The sequence below is a fragment of the Fusarium oxysporum genome, chromosome 1, assembly GCF_000149955.1.
Source record: "Fusarium oxysporum f. sp. lycopersici 4287 chromosome 1, whole genome shotgun sequence".
Taxonomy (NCBI): domain Eukaryota; kingdom Fungi; phylum Ascomycota; class Sordariomycetes; order Hypocreales; family Nectriaceae; genus Fusarium; species Fusarium oxysporum.
The window spans coordinates 3,365,874-3,378,681 of record NC_030986.1 but is presented as its reverse complement, the minus strand read 5'-3'; the positions used below and the strand labels follow the sequence as shown (position 1 = coordinate 3,378,681).

Genomic DNA, 12,808 nt, shown 5'->3' with positions numbered 1-12,808 from the left:
AAGTCATCAATGGACAGAGGTATAAACATTACCTCGCAGTTTGAAAGTATAGGCACCTACCTAGGTATACAAACCCTTCACTTTTTTTTTAAATTTTTTATATCCTCCAGGGTATCGAATTCGACACCGAGCCTCAACACATTTCCCCACCTTGTGTTAGAGAGTCTCCACGGCTGAATCGATCCACCCTCGCAACTGGGCAGCCGGGGATTGTAGTGCAATGCCGCCAATATGCATTTACACGTGCATGGAAGATGTTTTCTGACAAGCTTGGGTGCTGACGGGCTCAATTGGCGAATAGGACACTTGTTAGGTAGTCCATGCACTGTCAGCTCCAGTTTGTATCCCATGTAAAATGACGCCGGCGCATGCCTGCATTGCACAGCACCTTGGACGAGAAGCCCCAAATAGGTATGGAAGAACGGCCGCTAAGAAATGCAGCGGACCCTCGCTTCTCCAGCACCAGTTTTTCTTCTCAGACTCCCCTGTCCCTCCCTCGTCTCGTAGCCTCGCTATTGAGTTTCCTTCAGTGACGTGCACGTTCCTGTAGCCACCAACATGATTCGCCAATCGTCTCAGGTTCAGAGCTTGTCTCGAACAGAGCTCTCGACCGTGACAACGCCAACTAAACCAATGTCGGCCTGTTGCTCCACATAACGCCCGACCTAAAGTCAGTTGCTCGACGCCAACGATAACAAGACAGAGCGAAGCGACGAAAGAGTTCAGATCAGGTCAAGGCAAGGAAACCTGGAACTTTTCTCGTACCTGCCGCACTGTAATTGACTTACAGTGCTACAGTTACCTTGCATATTCGTTAAAATAGTCCGTCCGTACCTGCCGACTCGGAAGCCCTGACCTGTTTTGTTACGCCTCGGTCATCTCGTAACTTTCGGCGACACCAAAAACATTGTCTCTCTCGCCCTCCTCTTCTCTTATTATCGTCACCAGGTAAGCCAGCAAAAGAACTGTATCATCAGCATCCGTCGATTGACTTCCTCGGCTGCATTGTGGTCAAGCGTCTCATATTTCTTCATCCATCATCAGCCTTTACTATTCGAGCTCAATTCCTTGGATGTCGTATCCAGCTTCTTCAATGCGCACATGCTGATCGTTCAGGACCTCAAGACACGTTCCAGAACCTGGCTCAGCACCCGCGACGGCAAAAATCTTTCTGTCCGACCCGGCGTCGTCGTCATGAAGTTCGGAGAGCAGTTGCGCTCCAGCGTTATTCAGGAGTATCAGTGGTACTATATCGATTACGATGGTTTGAAAAATGAGCTCAAGGGACCTACCGGTCCTTTGAAGGCCGGCAAGGGCCTAGAATGGACTGAGGATGACGAGACGCGCTTCGTCGAAAGGCTCGAGTCAGAGCTCGACAAGGTTCACACAAAGCAGAAGGTCAAGGCTATGGAGATTTCTCGTCGAATTGCTGTGAGCGAACGCGAAGTCAAGGATGTTGTTAACCGCCTGAATGAGCGTGGCCTTGGCGAGAATGGCCCTAGCGAAGAAGAGTTCATGCTTCTCGAAGAGGATCTCAGCGACATTATAGCCGATGTCCATGACCTCGCCAAGTTTGTGCAGCTCAACTATACCGGGTTTTACAAGATCATTAAGAAGCACGATGTAAGACTTAAACCATTGGAAACAACGCAGCGGTTGCCTAACGAAAGTTCCAGAAAACGACCGGATGGCACCTGAAGCCCGTTTTCGATAGCCGGCTCAAAGCCAAGCCCTTTTACAAGGAAAACTACGACGCGGCTGTCATCAAGCTGTCGAAGCTTTACGACCTCGTCCGAACTCGCGGAAATCCCGTCAAGGGCGACAGTGCTGCGGGTGGAGGCCAAGCCAACTTCATCCGACAAACGACTAAATATTGGGTGCACCCCGACAATGTCACGGAACTGAAGCTTATTATCCTGAAGCACTTGCCTGTTCTCGTCTTCAATGCCAACAAGGACTTCGACCCGGAAGATTCAGCCATCACATCGATTTACTACGACAATCCCGACACATGGGACCTGTACGAAGGTCGACTGAAGAAAACTGAAGGTGCCGAGGCGATTCGACTTCGATGGTATGGAGGCATGAAGACAGAGACGATCTTCGTCGAGCGCAAGACTCATCGTGAAGATTGGACGGGTGAGAAGTCCGTCAAGGCTCGATTTGCCATGAAGGAGAAAAACGTCAACGCGTACATGAAGGGAGAACTGCTCCCAGCCGCCATCTTTGAGAAGGCACGCAAAGAGGGCAAGAAGTCTGAGAAGGCCATTGCTGAGGACGAGCGATTGGCCTCTGAGATCCAATATTCGGTTATTAAAAAGGGCTACAAGCCCGTTTGCCGATCTTTCTATAACCGCACTGCGTTCCAGCTGCCCGCCGATGCCCGTGTCCGAATTTCGCTGGATACGGAGCTCACAATGGTACGAGAAGACAATCTTGATGGCCGTGTCCGCTCTGGAGATAACTGGCGCCGTATGGACATCGGTGTTGACTATCCCTTTTCGCAATTGCCTGCCGAAGACATTGAGCGGTTCCCTTATGCCGTTCTGGAGGTCAAGCTCCAGACGCAGTCCGGTCAGAAACCACCTGAGTGGGTTCGCCAGCTCATCTCATCTCACCTGGTGGAGGCTGTGCCCAAATTCTCGAAGTTCATCCACGGTACGGCGACGTTGTTTCCTGATAGAATCAACCTCCTGCCTTTCTGGATGCCTCAGATGGACGTAGACATCCGCAAACCCGTTACTCATGACTTTGGTATTCGACGACCCGGGTTGTCAGGTACTACCAATACATCTGATGATGACGAAGAACTTGACTCGGATGACGAGGAATTACAGGCTTCTGGCCGCAACGGCACTAACGGCGAGTCGAGCGCACAGGGCGCCCGTGGTCTCCGCGAGCTCCCCCCTATTGACATGGAGGGCCAGATGACAGACCTTCCCGCGGCCGATGAAGACTATGCGATATACAACTCCGATGATGAGTATGATGAAAGATACGAGCTGGCGCAAGCCAAGAGAAGCGGAGGATGGCGCTACTACTCGACTTTGCTTTCTGCCAAGACTCGACATCTCAGACAACATTTTGGAAAACACGTGATTTCTGCGCTCAAGCTTGCTATTCCTGCGCCTAGAAGCACGCAGGTTGAACGCAGTGACCGGCTGCAAGCCTTGTTTGGGCACGATCCTATTCAGAATAAGAAGTTTAAGGCGCCCCCTGGCAAGAAGATCTACGTGCCTGTACGCGTGGAACCCAAGGTCTATTTTGCGGCTGAAAGAACATTTTTGGGATGGGTAAGTACTTTGATGTCAAGTACGTGTTCGTTTACTAATACGCTTCGTTTGATAGCTCGAGTTTTCTATCTACATCGGCACAATTGCTGTCACGCTACTCAATTTCGGTAGCCATCCCACACCTACCCACTTCTGGATTTCTGGCCTCTTTACTGCGTTGGCTATTGCAAGCCTCGCCTACTCTGTGTTTACGTATCTCCACCGAAGTAAAGGCATCCGAGAACGTAAGGCTATTGGGTTCTACGACCGTTGGGGTCCAAGCATTCTCTGCATAGCTCTGTTCGTAGGCGTAGCCGCGAACTTTGGGTTTGAGGGTAAGGAGAGAGGCATCTGGTAGGAACAAGGAGTCTTGGTCTTGGTAGGCTTTGTTGCATGCATTTTTGTAGCGGTGTTTGGGATAGAGTCTTGATGAGGGTGTTGTGCTAGGCTTGGATCGGTTCCCTTTTGTGTAATATGAGTTCCTCAGTTGAAGAGGTGGAAGCGATAGGTCAAGTGGCTAGTTTACAAAGTCGAGTAATGCAGTTAGTGAGCTCAGCAAAGTTAAAAAGCATACAGAAGGAGCAGTATTGGTCACTACATTTCCTGACTGACGATTGACTCTATCATCAGTCTTGGTGTTGTCGATTTCTGTCAGATGTTGAGGATGGCCATGATAATCTCAATAGGTCAGCCGCTTTCCCCAATCCTCCTTGCAATCTCTTCGACTTCCATTTCATCGAGAGTATCCTGACCCAATGAATTTGAGTCCATAACCCTCAGCTACCTCCGCGGCAGTACGGAGCCGCGGAACCTTATTCCCACTAGTAACCGCCACTGTAGCCCATAGCTTATAGTCCATCATATGGTGGTATCCATGATTGGCGATACACATAGTATCAGCGCCAAGGCTGTCAACCTCCAGGTTATATCTGATTCTAGGCCACGGTCTCTATGTCGAACCAACACCCTGGGAGGAAAGTGGAACTAGTCCAACCTGGAGGCTTTACTCTAAAGGTCACTTTTGGTCTAACTAGTGCATGTTTAACAGGTCGAGGCCACTGTACACGGAAGCAACTAAATCCATGAGGATTCGAACGATGGGTGCACTAGTCTGCGATGCAGCAGGTATATAAAGACTTGATGGTGAATTAGGACACGACGGTGTTTCTCGAACCGTATCGCACAACCCTACTCACTGTTCTGGACCTGACTATTTCATTTATATACTTAATCATCATGGTCGTACTAAAGACCCAGTCCGAAGTTGGACACGCTCCTCCTCCTCAAGCTCCCTACAGTGTTATCACTAATCTTCCGGGATGGGATGTGGCGAAGGCCATTCGAGAAGGCGATCCTGCTCCTATGAAGAAGCTGGTTCACATATATCCTCGCTTCATGCCCACGCACTATTCTGCTCAAGTAAGTCCATATATATGTGAGAATAACGTACTGACGACGCTGGCTTTAGCTTGGGCATGAGATTGCAAAACGTCTTGGCCATACCGACAAGGCTGCGTTGGTTTATCTTAACCCTGCGGTATGGCCATATACTCTTCATCATGTCACCCACGAGAACCGTGGAGACAAACGCTTGACAGTCCAGGACGCCACTCTCAAATGCGTCGATATAGCAGGCCATAGAGTATATCTTATCCTCGTTAGTCCAACGGCGATGCCTGCTGTCGTGCTCACTTGGCAGAATCCAGGACTCGGAATCTCTATTCGTGGAGCTGAGGATCTTCTCAAAAGCATAGACACTATCAAGGAAGTTCCCTTTGAAGCCGAAAAAGGCCCTATCCCATCTCCGACTTGGACTCCCGAGAGCGAAGCCCATGGTGATCTCCGGACGAGGATCGTCGAGCTTCTCCATCGTGCACCGGTTGATGCAGACAAGGTGAAGTGTACACCAAGCGATGTGTTTCTATACCCGACGGGCATGGCTGCTATCTTCCACTCCAGCGTTCTGTTGACAAAGCACCGACCTGGCACTATTGTCGTCCTGGGTATCATCTTCCACAATACATACCACCATCTTATAGAAGAATGCCCGCAAGGAATGAAACATTTTGGAAAGGTTGATAAAGAAGGTCTTTCGGTCTTTGAGGACTGGCTAAAGCATGAGAAAGAAGAGGGAAGACCTGTCAGCCATGCATTTGTGGAGGTTCCTGGAAATCCAACCTTGGAAACTGTCGATACGAAACGTTTGAAGGAACTAGTAAGCGGATCCCATATTGCCCTGCCCTACTGCGGACTCGCTGACACTCAATAGTCTGAAGAGTATGGATTCTTTCTCATCATCGACGACACAATCAGTGGTTTCGCCAATGTAGACGTCCTATCCAACTCAGACGTCCTCCTTTCATCTCTCACCAAGTCCTTCAGTGGCTATGCCAATGTCATGGGCGGTTCCATCGTCCTAAATCCCACTTCTCCCCATTATCATAATCTTCGGTCTCTTTTCAAAGAGTCTCATCATAATGAGCTCTTTGCTTCCGATGCGAAAGTCTTACTCTCCAATTCAAAGGACTTCCTTGAGCGTACCAAGATTCTTAACCGGAACGCTCTCGCCATGGCGAACTTTCTCCACAAAGCCATCTCAATCCCAGACTCTCCTGTGGTCAATGTGCAATATCCCAGTCAGCTTGGCAGCAAGTCAAACTACGATGCAATACTAAGGCGAGCAACACCAGAACTGCCAGAGCCTGGATACGGCTGCCTCCTGACAGTTGAATTCTCAACTGTTGAAGCTGCGATTGCGTTCTACGACAGGGCAGGCTTCTATCCGAGCCCTCACCTTGGCGGACATGTCACAATCATGTTTGCGTACAACATGGTCGTCTTTGGTAAGAAACCCGACGAGAAGGCGTATATGCATGAACTAGGAGTCAGGGAAGCAAGTGTGCGAATCTCGGCTGGTCTAGAAAACGAAGAAGACTTGATCGACACTCTAAGAGATGCTCTGGAAGTTGCTACTAAAGTCAAGAAAGGGCTCGAAGCCGGGCAATAGTCCCCCGGTACAGGTTTCAAGGCTGGTAGAATGATCATAGCATTAATCGAATTAAACATGTCCACGTCTATCTATCCCCCACAAATATGCCCAACGCCTGACCCAGCCAGGAGGTTCATCATCGTACAACCTTTGATCTAGTAAACCTCATCAACTCATCTACATGGTATATCATTCAACGTCGAGTGAGCTCCGTACTTATCATTTCTATGCAACAGAGGTCACTCTGCGGATGGTCCTTCTTGCTCCTTCGCCTGTGATCATGATGGCGCTCTCCGCCTCAAGAGCCCTCATCACGTCGTTGAATTCGGACTGTTCGACAGGAATGCTGGCGCCCTCACTCAGTCGGCGAGCAACATCAGTCCAACGCACGGTGTTGCCACCAGCTGTCATGTCATCCAAGAGGCGTAGGAGAGCGGTACGTAGCTCATCGCGACGCTTGCGATCAGCAGCACTTGTTCCCTCAGTGAGGAGACTCATGTCGATACGTCCCTGAGCATCTGTGGCGGCGGTCTTGAGGGCGCTCTGAATGAGACGATTGGCCTCGCGAACATCGTCACGTGTGACAGTCTCAGAAAGGCGCATCTTGGCGTGAGCTTCGGAGAGACGAATCATACTCTCAAGCTGACGGGTGGTGGCAGTGATACGCTTATCAGCGGCGCGGACATCTTGTCCAAGGGAGCGCATGGCAACATAGCAGTCGACCAACTCCTGAGCCGCTTCTTGTGAGATAGTAGGTTGAATCTTGGATCTCGCATAGGAAATATAGAGAGTGAGGAACTCGACTGGCAGAATATCATTCTTGTTGGGAGCGGATTGGGGCTTGTCCTCAAGGTAAAGCGATAAAAGATGTTTGGCCAAGCGTCGATCGTTCTTCTCATCGGCATTGTCCAGGATGAGGTACACGAGGTCAAATCGCGAGAGGAGGGTAGGAGGGAGGTCAATATTTTGAGGAACAGGAAGATCGGGGTTGTACCGACTGCCGATAGGGTTTGCGGAGGCGAGGATACTAGTTCGCGCATTGAGAGTGGTGATAATACCGGCTTTGGCGACTGAGACGGTCTGCTGCTCCATCACTTCGTGGAGTACGGAGCGCGTAGCATCAGACATCTTATCAAACTCATCGATACAGCAGACACCACCGTCTGATAAGACCAGGGCTCCAGATTCGAGGACAAGCTGTCTTGTTTCTGGGTCGCGAGTAACGTACGCAGTTAAACCGACAGCTGAGGATCCCTTGCCACTCGTGTAAACGCCGCGGGGGGCAATCTTGTGAACGTACGAAAGCATCTGCGACTTGGCTGTCGACGGGTCACCACAGAGGAGGACATTAATGTCACCTCGATATTTGGGACTACCACCCTTTTGGAAAGTCTTGTTGGTGCCCCCAAAGAGTTGCAGCAGGATGCCCTTCTTGACGTCGTCCATTTCGTAGATAGAGGGAGCTAGGGAACGAGCAAGAAGCTCGTAGATATCATCACGGGCGGCTGTCTCCCGGATCTTCTCTTCGTCCTCAATCGTGATCTTTCGTGTCTCTTCGATGCCGTTCTCTCCGGCTTCAGCTTCCTCCTCACCAGCGACACCGAGCGTAGAAGGGTCAGCGCCCATGCGCTTCTTATCGACCTTTTGAATGTGAAGAACATCAACATATGTTTTGTGCACGCTCTTGAGGGCACGCTGGCGGGGGTTGACACGAACAGGGCTGACACGGAAGATACCTGTCAACTCAACACGGTCACCAGCCTTGCAAAAGTCGACCAGCTCGTTGTAAACGCAGACCGACACTGAATGAGGCGTCTGACCAGCAGGCACAGCATCGGGTGTCTCCTGAAGCTTAATGACCTGCTTGTCCTCGAAGGAACATCTGTTGTGCACGATCAACATGGAGTTCTTGGACTTGCAAATCTCACGAGGACACTCGGTGGGCTCGCGAATTTTACCACGATCTAAGCCAACATTGACAGAGTGGTTGCAAACATTGCAACGAAAGAAGGCATCTTTCATATCAGGAATAACGGGGGTTGTTCGGATAACGAGACCCTTGATGCTGATCAAGCGGTCCATATCTGGTCAATGTTAGTCGAAGGAAGGGATACTTATAGTAGAGTATAACTTACCAGAAGGATTCAGGTCTCTCAGGTTGGTGGTCTTGTCCAGACCAAATGGTCGAACCACATAAATAGATGAAGCTACTTGATCCTCCAGCGAAGCTTGCTGCTGTTGATCTGGTTGTGTCCGGGGTGTGGGCGCCTCTTCGGGTCTATCCGAGCTGGGAAAGACAGGTTCTGAGCTCTGAGTGCTCTGTTGGGAGGCTTGGTGGCCAGCGCTGCTCTGCGACTGACGGTTTCTCAAAGTCTCTGCCCGTGCAATCTCAACCATCATGTCATGAACGGACTGATCCATGACTGGCACGATTTCCTGGGGGTAGGCTTGAATTTGATGCCATAGCTTTCGGGTTGGTGGATATAGGTTCAGGTCAGAGATATCAAGATAAAGTCGTGTTGTTCCCAAGAGCAACATGTTCTCCAGAGCCTCCCAATATGGCTTTGACTCTGCATCAGGAGCGTTCTGAACATCTTCATCTGACGCACCATCGCGGTACATCCGATACTTCTGTGTAAAGTTGCGAAGGAATTCCTTGAACGATGCGAAGGTATCGTCGATAGAGACAGTCGTGCCCCAAATAAGACTTTGTCCTTGTCCACCAAGAACATCAGCCTCTGACGTATTGGGGTCCCTGTTCGCGAAAGAGGCGGCATCGGATCCATCAGCGGGACCCTCACGAACTACACGGCCAGCATCGTCGAGAATCACTCGCCGAGAAGCACGGGGTGTTCGAGTCGCATCGGAATTGATATCGCCTCTGCGGTGAGGCGCCGGCGTGCCGAGTTGAGAACCCAAGAACAAGCCGCTGCTCTCACTTCGAAGCTCAGACTGTTGTCGCAGTGATCTGCCAGGGCTGGAGCTAGGCTCGTAGTGGATAGGTGAAGATCCTATGGTGGTCAGTTAAGTGAAGGTAAGGTTGATTAAGCCAGTTCTCACCTCCATGATAGGCCGGTGTGGTTAGGTTTGCTCGAGGTGTTCTTTCAGGATCCAGGTCGCTTTGAGTATCTGTCATCTGTCGCAGGGGAGGGCTAGGGACATCGCTCTGGCTGTTCGTCATATGCCCAAATGGCGAAGACACATCTCGGGGGAGATTGTTCTGATTGCTTGGTCCTGGTGACGAAGACTGATAGTGGAGGGGACTCGAAGGGGCATCGAGCTGAGAGTTTCCTTGACGGGGCGTCTCTGAATTGCCAGCAGCACGACGAGGGGTCGCTGAGCTGCGTGTCGACCTTTTCGTAGGCGACGACATTTTCGTTTTGGGTTATTTGTATGTTTATGCCAGAGAAGGTAGAAGAAGTGACTTGGCGTGACCCTTGTCTTTTGCTACTGTTGATGTTGGGAAATTGGTGGTGAAGATGAGGGGCCGCGCAGGGATTGGCTGGGTGACGGGTCGCGTCTCCTTTTTCAGACGCGTAAAGTGCTTGACGCGAGGGCGGGGGGCTTGCCAATTAACCCGTCATGCAGGGAGCTTTTGATAAGATAAGACGGTTGGCCATACGGAGCGGTCAAACGTTGGTCCCGGGTATCCCTAACAGTGTGGCATTGTTGGCATCTGGAGGAGCCACCATTGAAGTAGAGCACTTACAAGCCAACAAACATTACAACAGATTGCAATCATGGCCCCTGGGATGTCGCTTTTCTCGGTTCAGGCCATCCTGATCCTCAGCACTGAAGATGGCTCTCGGATATTCGCAAAGTACTTCCAGCCACCTCATTCAGCACCTAATGGTACATTCATCCTCCCCTGAGCTTCCCTCACTATGCTACCAGTGAGCGCAACGACAGCTGACAACTGTTACGAACAGCTCCCACAAGCACGTCAGCCAACCCCTACTCCGATGCGAAATCGCAAAAGGCTTTTGAGAAGGGTCTTATCGACAAGACTGCCAAGCAGAATGGCGATATCATTCTTTACGATAACCGAATTGTGCTGTACAAGATGGAGTCAGATGTCATGATGTATGTTGTTGGCAGTGTCGACGAGAACGAGATTCTGCTCTACAACACCATTCTCGCTCTGCGGGACTCTCTCCACATCCTCTTCAAGTTAGTTTCTTTCTTTTCGAGCCCGCGCAAACCATTGAAGCACCGCTAACACAGTACTATAGGCAATCCGTTGACAAGAGGACAATTGTCGAGAACTACGACCTTGTTTCGCTAGCTATTGATGAGATTGTCGACGATGGCATCATTCTTGAGACTGATCCCACTATCATCACCCAGCGCGTTAGTCGAGCACCCACTCAAGACATGCCCGTTGGCCGCATCGACCTTAGCGAACAGGGTGTCAACAACTTGGCGCAGCTAGGAAAGTCGAAACTGGCGGACTGGCTCCGTCAGGGTCTGTAGAGATGGGAACAGGTTTATGTGTGGAGAGTCGGGAGTTTTGTCGTTATTCAGCGCCGCATGCAAAACCAAAATCAAAAGAGGAAGACGCCGCGCCAGTGGTCTGGTCTGGTCTGGTCTGGTCTGGCTGACACAGGGTCAAGAAACAGAGTGTTTTTTTATACAGGTGTGCTGGTGTTCTAATTGATATGATCATTCATGCTCTAGTCTCTGAAGCCGCTTTACGGAGCCGGTTCATGACCGCCGCTGCGATATCGCTTCTATCTTCTATACCATCAACAAAAATGGTGTCTGCGCCTCGTCGATCAAACTCCCGGAGCGCTGCAAAAAGACCTCTCGCAATTCCTTCAGTGCCTCTGCCCAGATCGATATCCAAGATCTTTCCTATTGGCTGCTCCTTTTCATCCAACAGATCGCCCTCGTATACTTGGAATGGCGAGTCATCCTCATCGGGTCCTTGTACGTCGGTGCGATGCTGAAAGCTGGCGCATCGCAGACCAGCCCCTGACTTCCATCGCTGGGTACGAATAACCCCAACAACCCTGCCCTTCCGCTCGCCGTTGCTAGCATGGCCATTGACTGTCCCATTGGCCGCCTTCAAGTCGAGAGAAGCTATTCCATTGCCCCCTTCTCCGAAACTCGACTCATAAAGCACTACTGTAGCTTTTGGACTGTAGTGCTTGTACTTCATCCCTGGAGCCCGAGGTGCAGCTTTTCCCTCTTCGCTCTTGTCTTGATAAGCTATTGATACATTCTCCCAACCGGGGCAGCTTCGTAGCTCATCTATTCCGATACCTCCTGGGCGAAGGACGACGGGGGGGTCACATAGTCCATCCACAACAGTGCTCTCCACACCTACTTGGCAGTGTCCACCGTCCAAAATGAGCTCGATCTTTCCGTTGAGGTCGTCCATCACATGTTGTGCCGCTGTGGGTGAAGGTTTGGTGGAAGCGTTGGCTGATGGTGCTGCCAGGGGTACACCAGCTAGCTTGATAAGAGACAAGGCGAGGGTTGAAGATGGCATTCGCACGCCAAAGGTCTTGAGACCTGCAGTCACCTCAGGCGCTAGTTTCGACGGTACCGGGTTAGGTAGAAGAATAGTCAGAGGTCCAGGCCAGAAACGCTCTATCAAAGCCCTGTATCGTTGGGGTATAGGATCAGTTTCATCAGTGTGGCCGATATACTGTCGCAGCATTTCCAGGTCGCAAACATGTGAAATGAGAGGGTTATCTGAAGGTCGTCCCTTTGCCGAATAGATTCCTTTAACTGAGGGAGTCCGAGTAGCATCTGCACCAAGGCCATATACAGTCTCTGTCGGGAATGCGACAGGCGTGTCCTTGGTCCGTAGCAGGTGAGCAGCATCTTGCAGAGCCTCAAGAGCGAGTTTATTTTCACATTGAACTTCCCAGTGATTCAATTTTGCGAGACCATCGCCAGGTCGAAACTGGCCTAGAGAGCCCTTGCTCGGGACTTTCACTATCCTTGTCTCCATTGCAGGCGCAGCCTGAGAGCCAAATGTTTGTGATGTAAGTGGTGTTCTCAATATCGGAGAGGGGTAGGTGGTTTTTTGTAAATCTCGCTTTGGAAAATAGAAGAGGGTGTTTTCCGAAAGTGTAAGCGTTAGCAAATATCTTCGGAAACTATGATATTGAGGTTTGTGGTTCGGGGTTCGCGATAGTTGGGCGATAGAAAATTTCATCACACTGGGCCTCATGCTCACTCATCATGGCGAGCTAAAATGGAGCCTCTGGCTGGATTTTGATGGTTGAGAGTGACTCAGAGCTGAAGGCAATGCCCAATCGAAAACTGCTGGACTTAGGTACCAAGTTCGGCTTTGGGAGTGCCTGAGGTCTGGTGCCACTAACGTCTATTCAGTGGCACGTAAAGGCGAAAGGCCACTGAAAGTTCAGACCTAGGTATAGGTAGTCCCAAAACGAACAATATCAGTGGAGACTAGGAAGGCATGTACGAAAAATGATTGTCTAAAGAACACAGTTTGTTGCAAGTTTTGACACCAATAATCGCATTTTATTTTGTTTGGCTAATCCTGGTGCTCTTGATTGATCTAAGTTAAGGT

General features: G+C 50.5%; 5 protein-coding genes across 12 annotated transcripts; 3 read left to right on the top strand and 2 right to left on the bottom strand.

Moving 5' to 3' along the window:
• The first annotated feature begins 462 nt into the window (after positions 1 to 462).
• On the top strand, positions 463 to 3,997 carry FOXG_00554 (uncharacterized protein). Of its 7 annotated transcripts, none has more exons than XM_018376986.1 (5): positions 463 to 737; positions 799 to 948; positions 1,126 to 1,623; positions 1,677 to 3,293; positions 3,349 to 3,976. In XM_018376986.1, the coding sequence occupies exons 3-5, from the start codon at positions 1,195 to 1,197 to the stop codon at positions 3,628 to 3,630; spliced, it is 2,328 nt and encodes a 775-aa protein (XP_018232634.1). In that variant the 5' UTR covers positions 463 to 737; positions 799 to 948; positions 1,126 to 1,194; the 3' UTR covers positions 3,631 to 3,976. The 7 variants fall into 7 exon arrangements, with proteins under 7 accessions (XP_018232634.1, XP_018232632.1, XP_018232635.1 ...); XM_018376987.1 differs by having other exon boundaries at positions 485 to 737; positions 1,117 to 1,623; positions 3,349 to 3,902; XM_018376983.1 differs by having other exon boundaries at positions 534 to 737; positions 1,017 to 1,623; positions 3,349 to 3,974.
• A 281-nt stretch (positions 3,998 to 4,278) lies between these two features.
• On the top strand, positions 4,279 to 8,055 carry FOXG_00553 (uncharacterized protein). Of its 2 annotated transcripts, XM_018376979.1 has the most exons (3): positions 4,279 to 4,691; positions 4,741 to 5,487; positions 5,542 to 8,055. In XM_018376979.1, the coding sequence occupies exons 1-3, from the start codon at positions 4,509 to 4,511 to the stop codon at positions 6,277 to 6,279; spliced, it is 1,668 nt and encodes a 555-aa protein (XP_018232627.1). In that variant the 5' UTR covers positions 4,279 to 4,508; the 3' UTR covers positions 6,280 to 8,055. The 2 variants fall into 2 exon arrangements, with proteins under 2 accessions (XP_018232627.1, XP_018232628.1); XM_018376980.1 differs by having other exon boundaries at positions 4,279 to 5,487.
• FOXG_00552 (minichromosome maintenance protein 4 (cell division control protein 54)) lies at positions 5,610 to 9,795 on the bottom strand. Its single transcript, XM_018376978.1, has 3 exons — positions 9,322 to 9,795; positions 8,397 to 9,272; positions 5,610 to 8,345 (listed from the first exon to the last, which is right to left on the bottom strand). The coding sequence occupies exons 1-3, from the start codon at positions 9,632 to 9,634 to the stop codon at positions 6,487 to 6,489; spliced, it is 3,048 nt and encodes a 1,015-aa protein (XP_018232626.1). The 5' UTR covers positions 9,635 to 9,795; the 3' UTR covers positions 5,610 to 6,486.
• Positions 9,796 to 9,908: 113 nt separating this feature from the next.
• Positions 9,909 to 12,605, top strand: FOXG_00551 (uncharacterized protein). The gene is made up of 3 exons (XM_018376977.1): positions 9,909 to 10,113; positions 10,191 to 10,431; positions 10,494 to 12,605. Exons 1-3 carry the CDS (start codon positions 10,002 to 10,004, stop codon positions 10,732 to 10,734), a joined length of 594 nt encoding a protein of 197 aa, XP_018232624.1. The 5' UTR covers positions 9,909 to 10,001; the 3' UTR covers positions 10,735 to 12,605.
• FOXG_00550 (tRNA threonylcarbamoyladenosine biosynthesis protein) lies at positions 10,854 to 12,510 on the bottom strand. Its single transcript, XM_018376976.1, has one exon. It carries the CDS (start codon positions 12,443 to 12,445, stop codon positions 10,928 to 10,930), a length of 1,518 nt encoding a protein of 505 aa, XP_018232625.1. The 5' UTR covers positions 12,446 to 12,510; the 3' UTR covers positions 10,854 to 10,927.
• Positions 12,606 to 12,808: the final 203 nt, after the last annotated feature.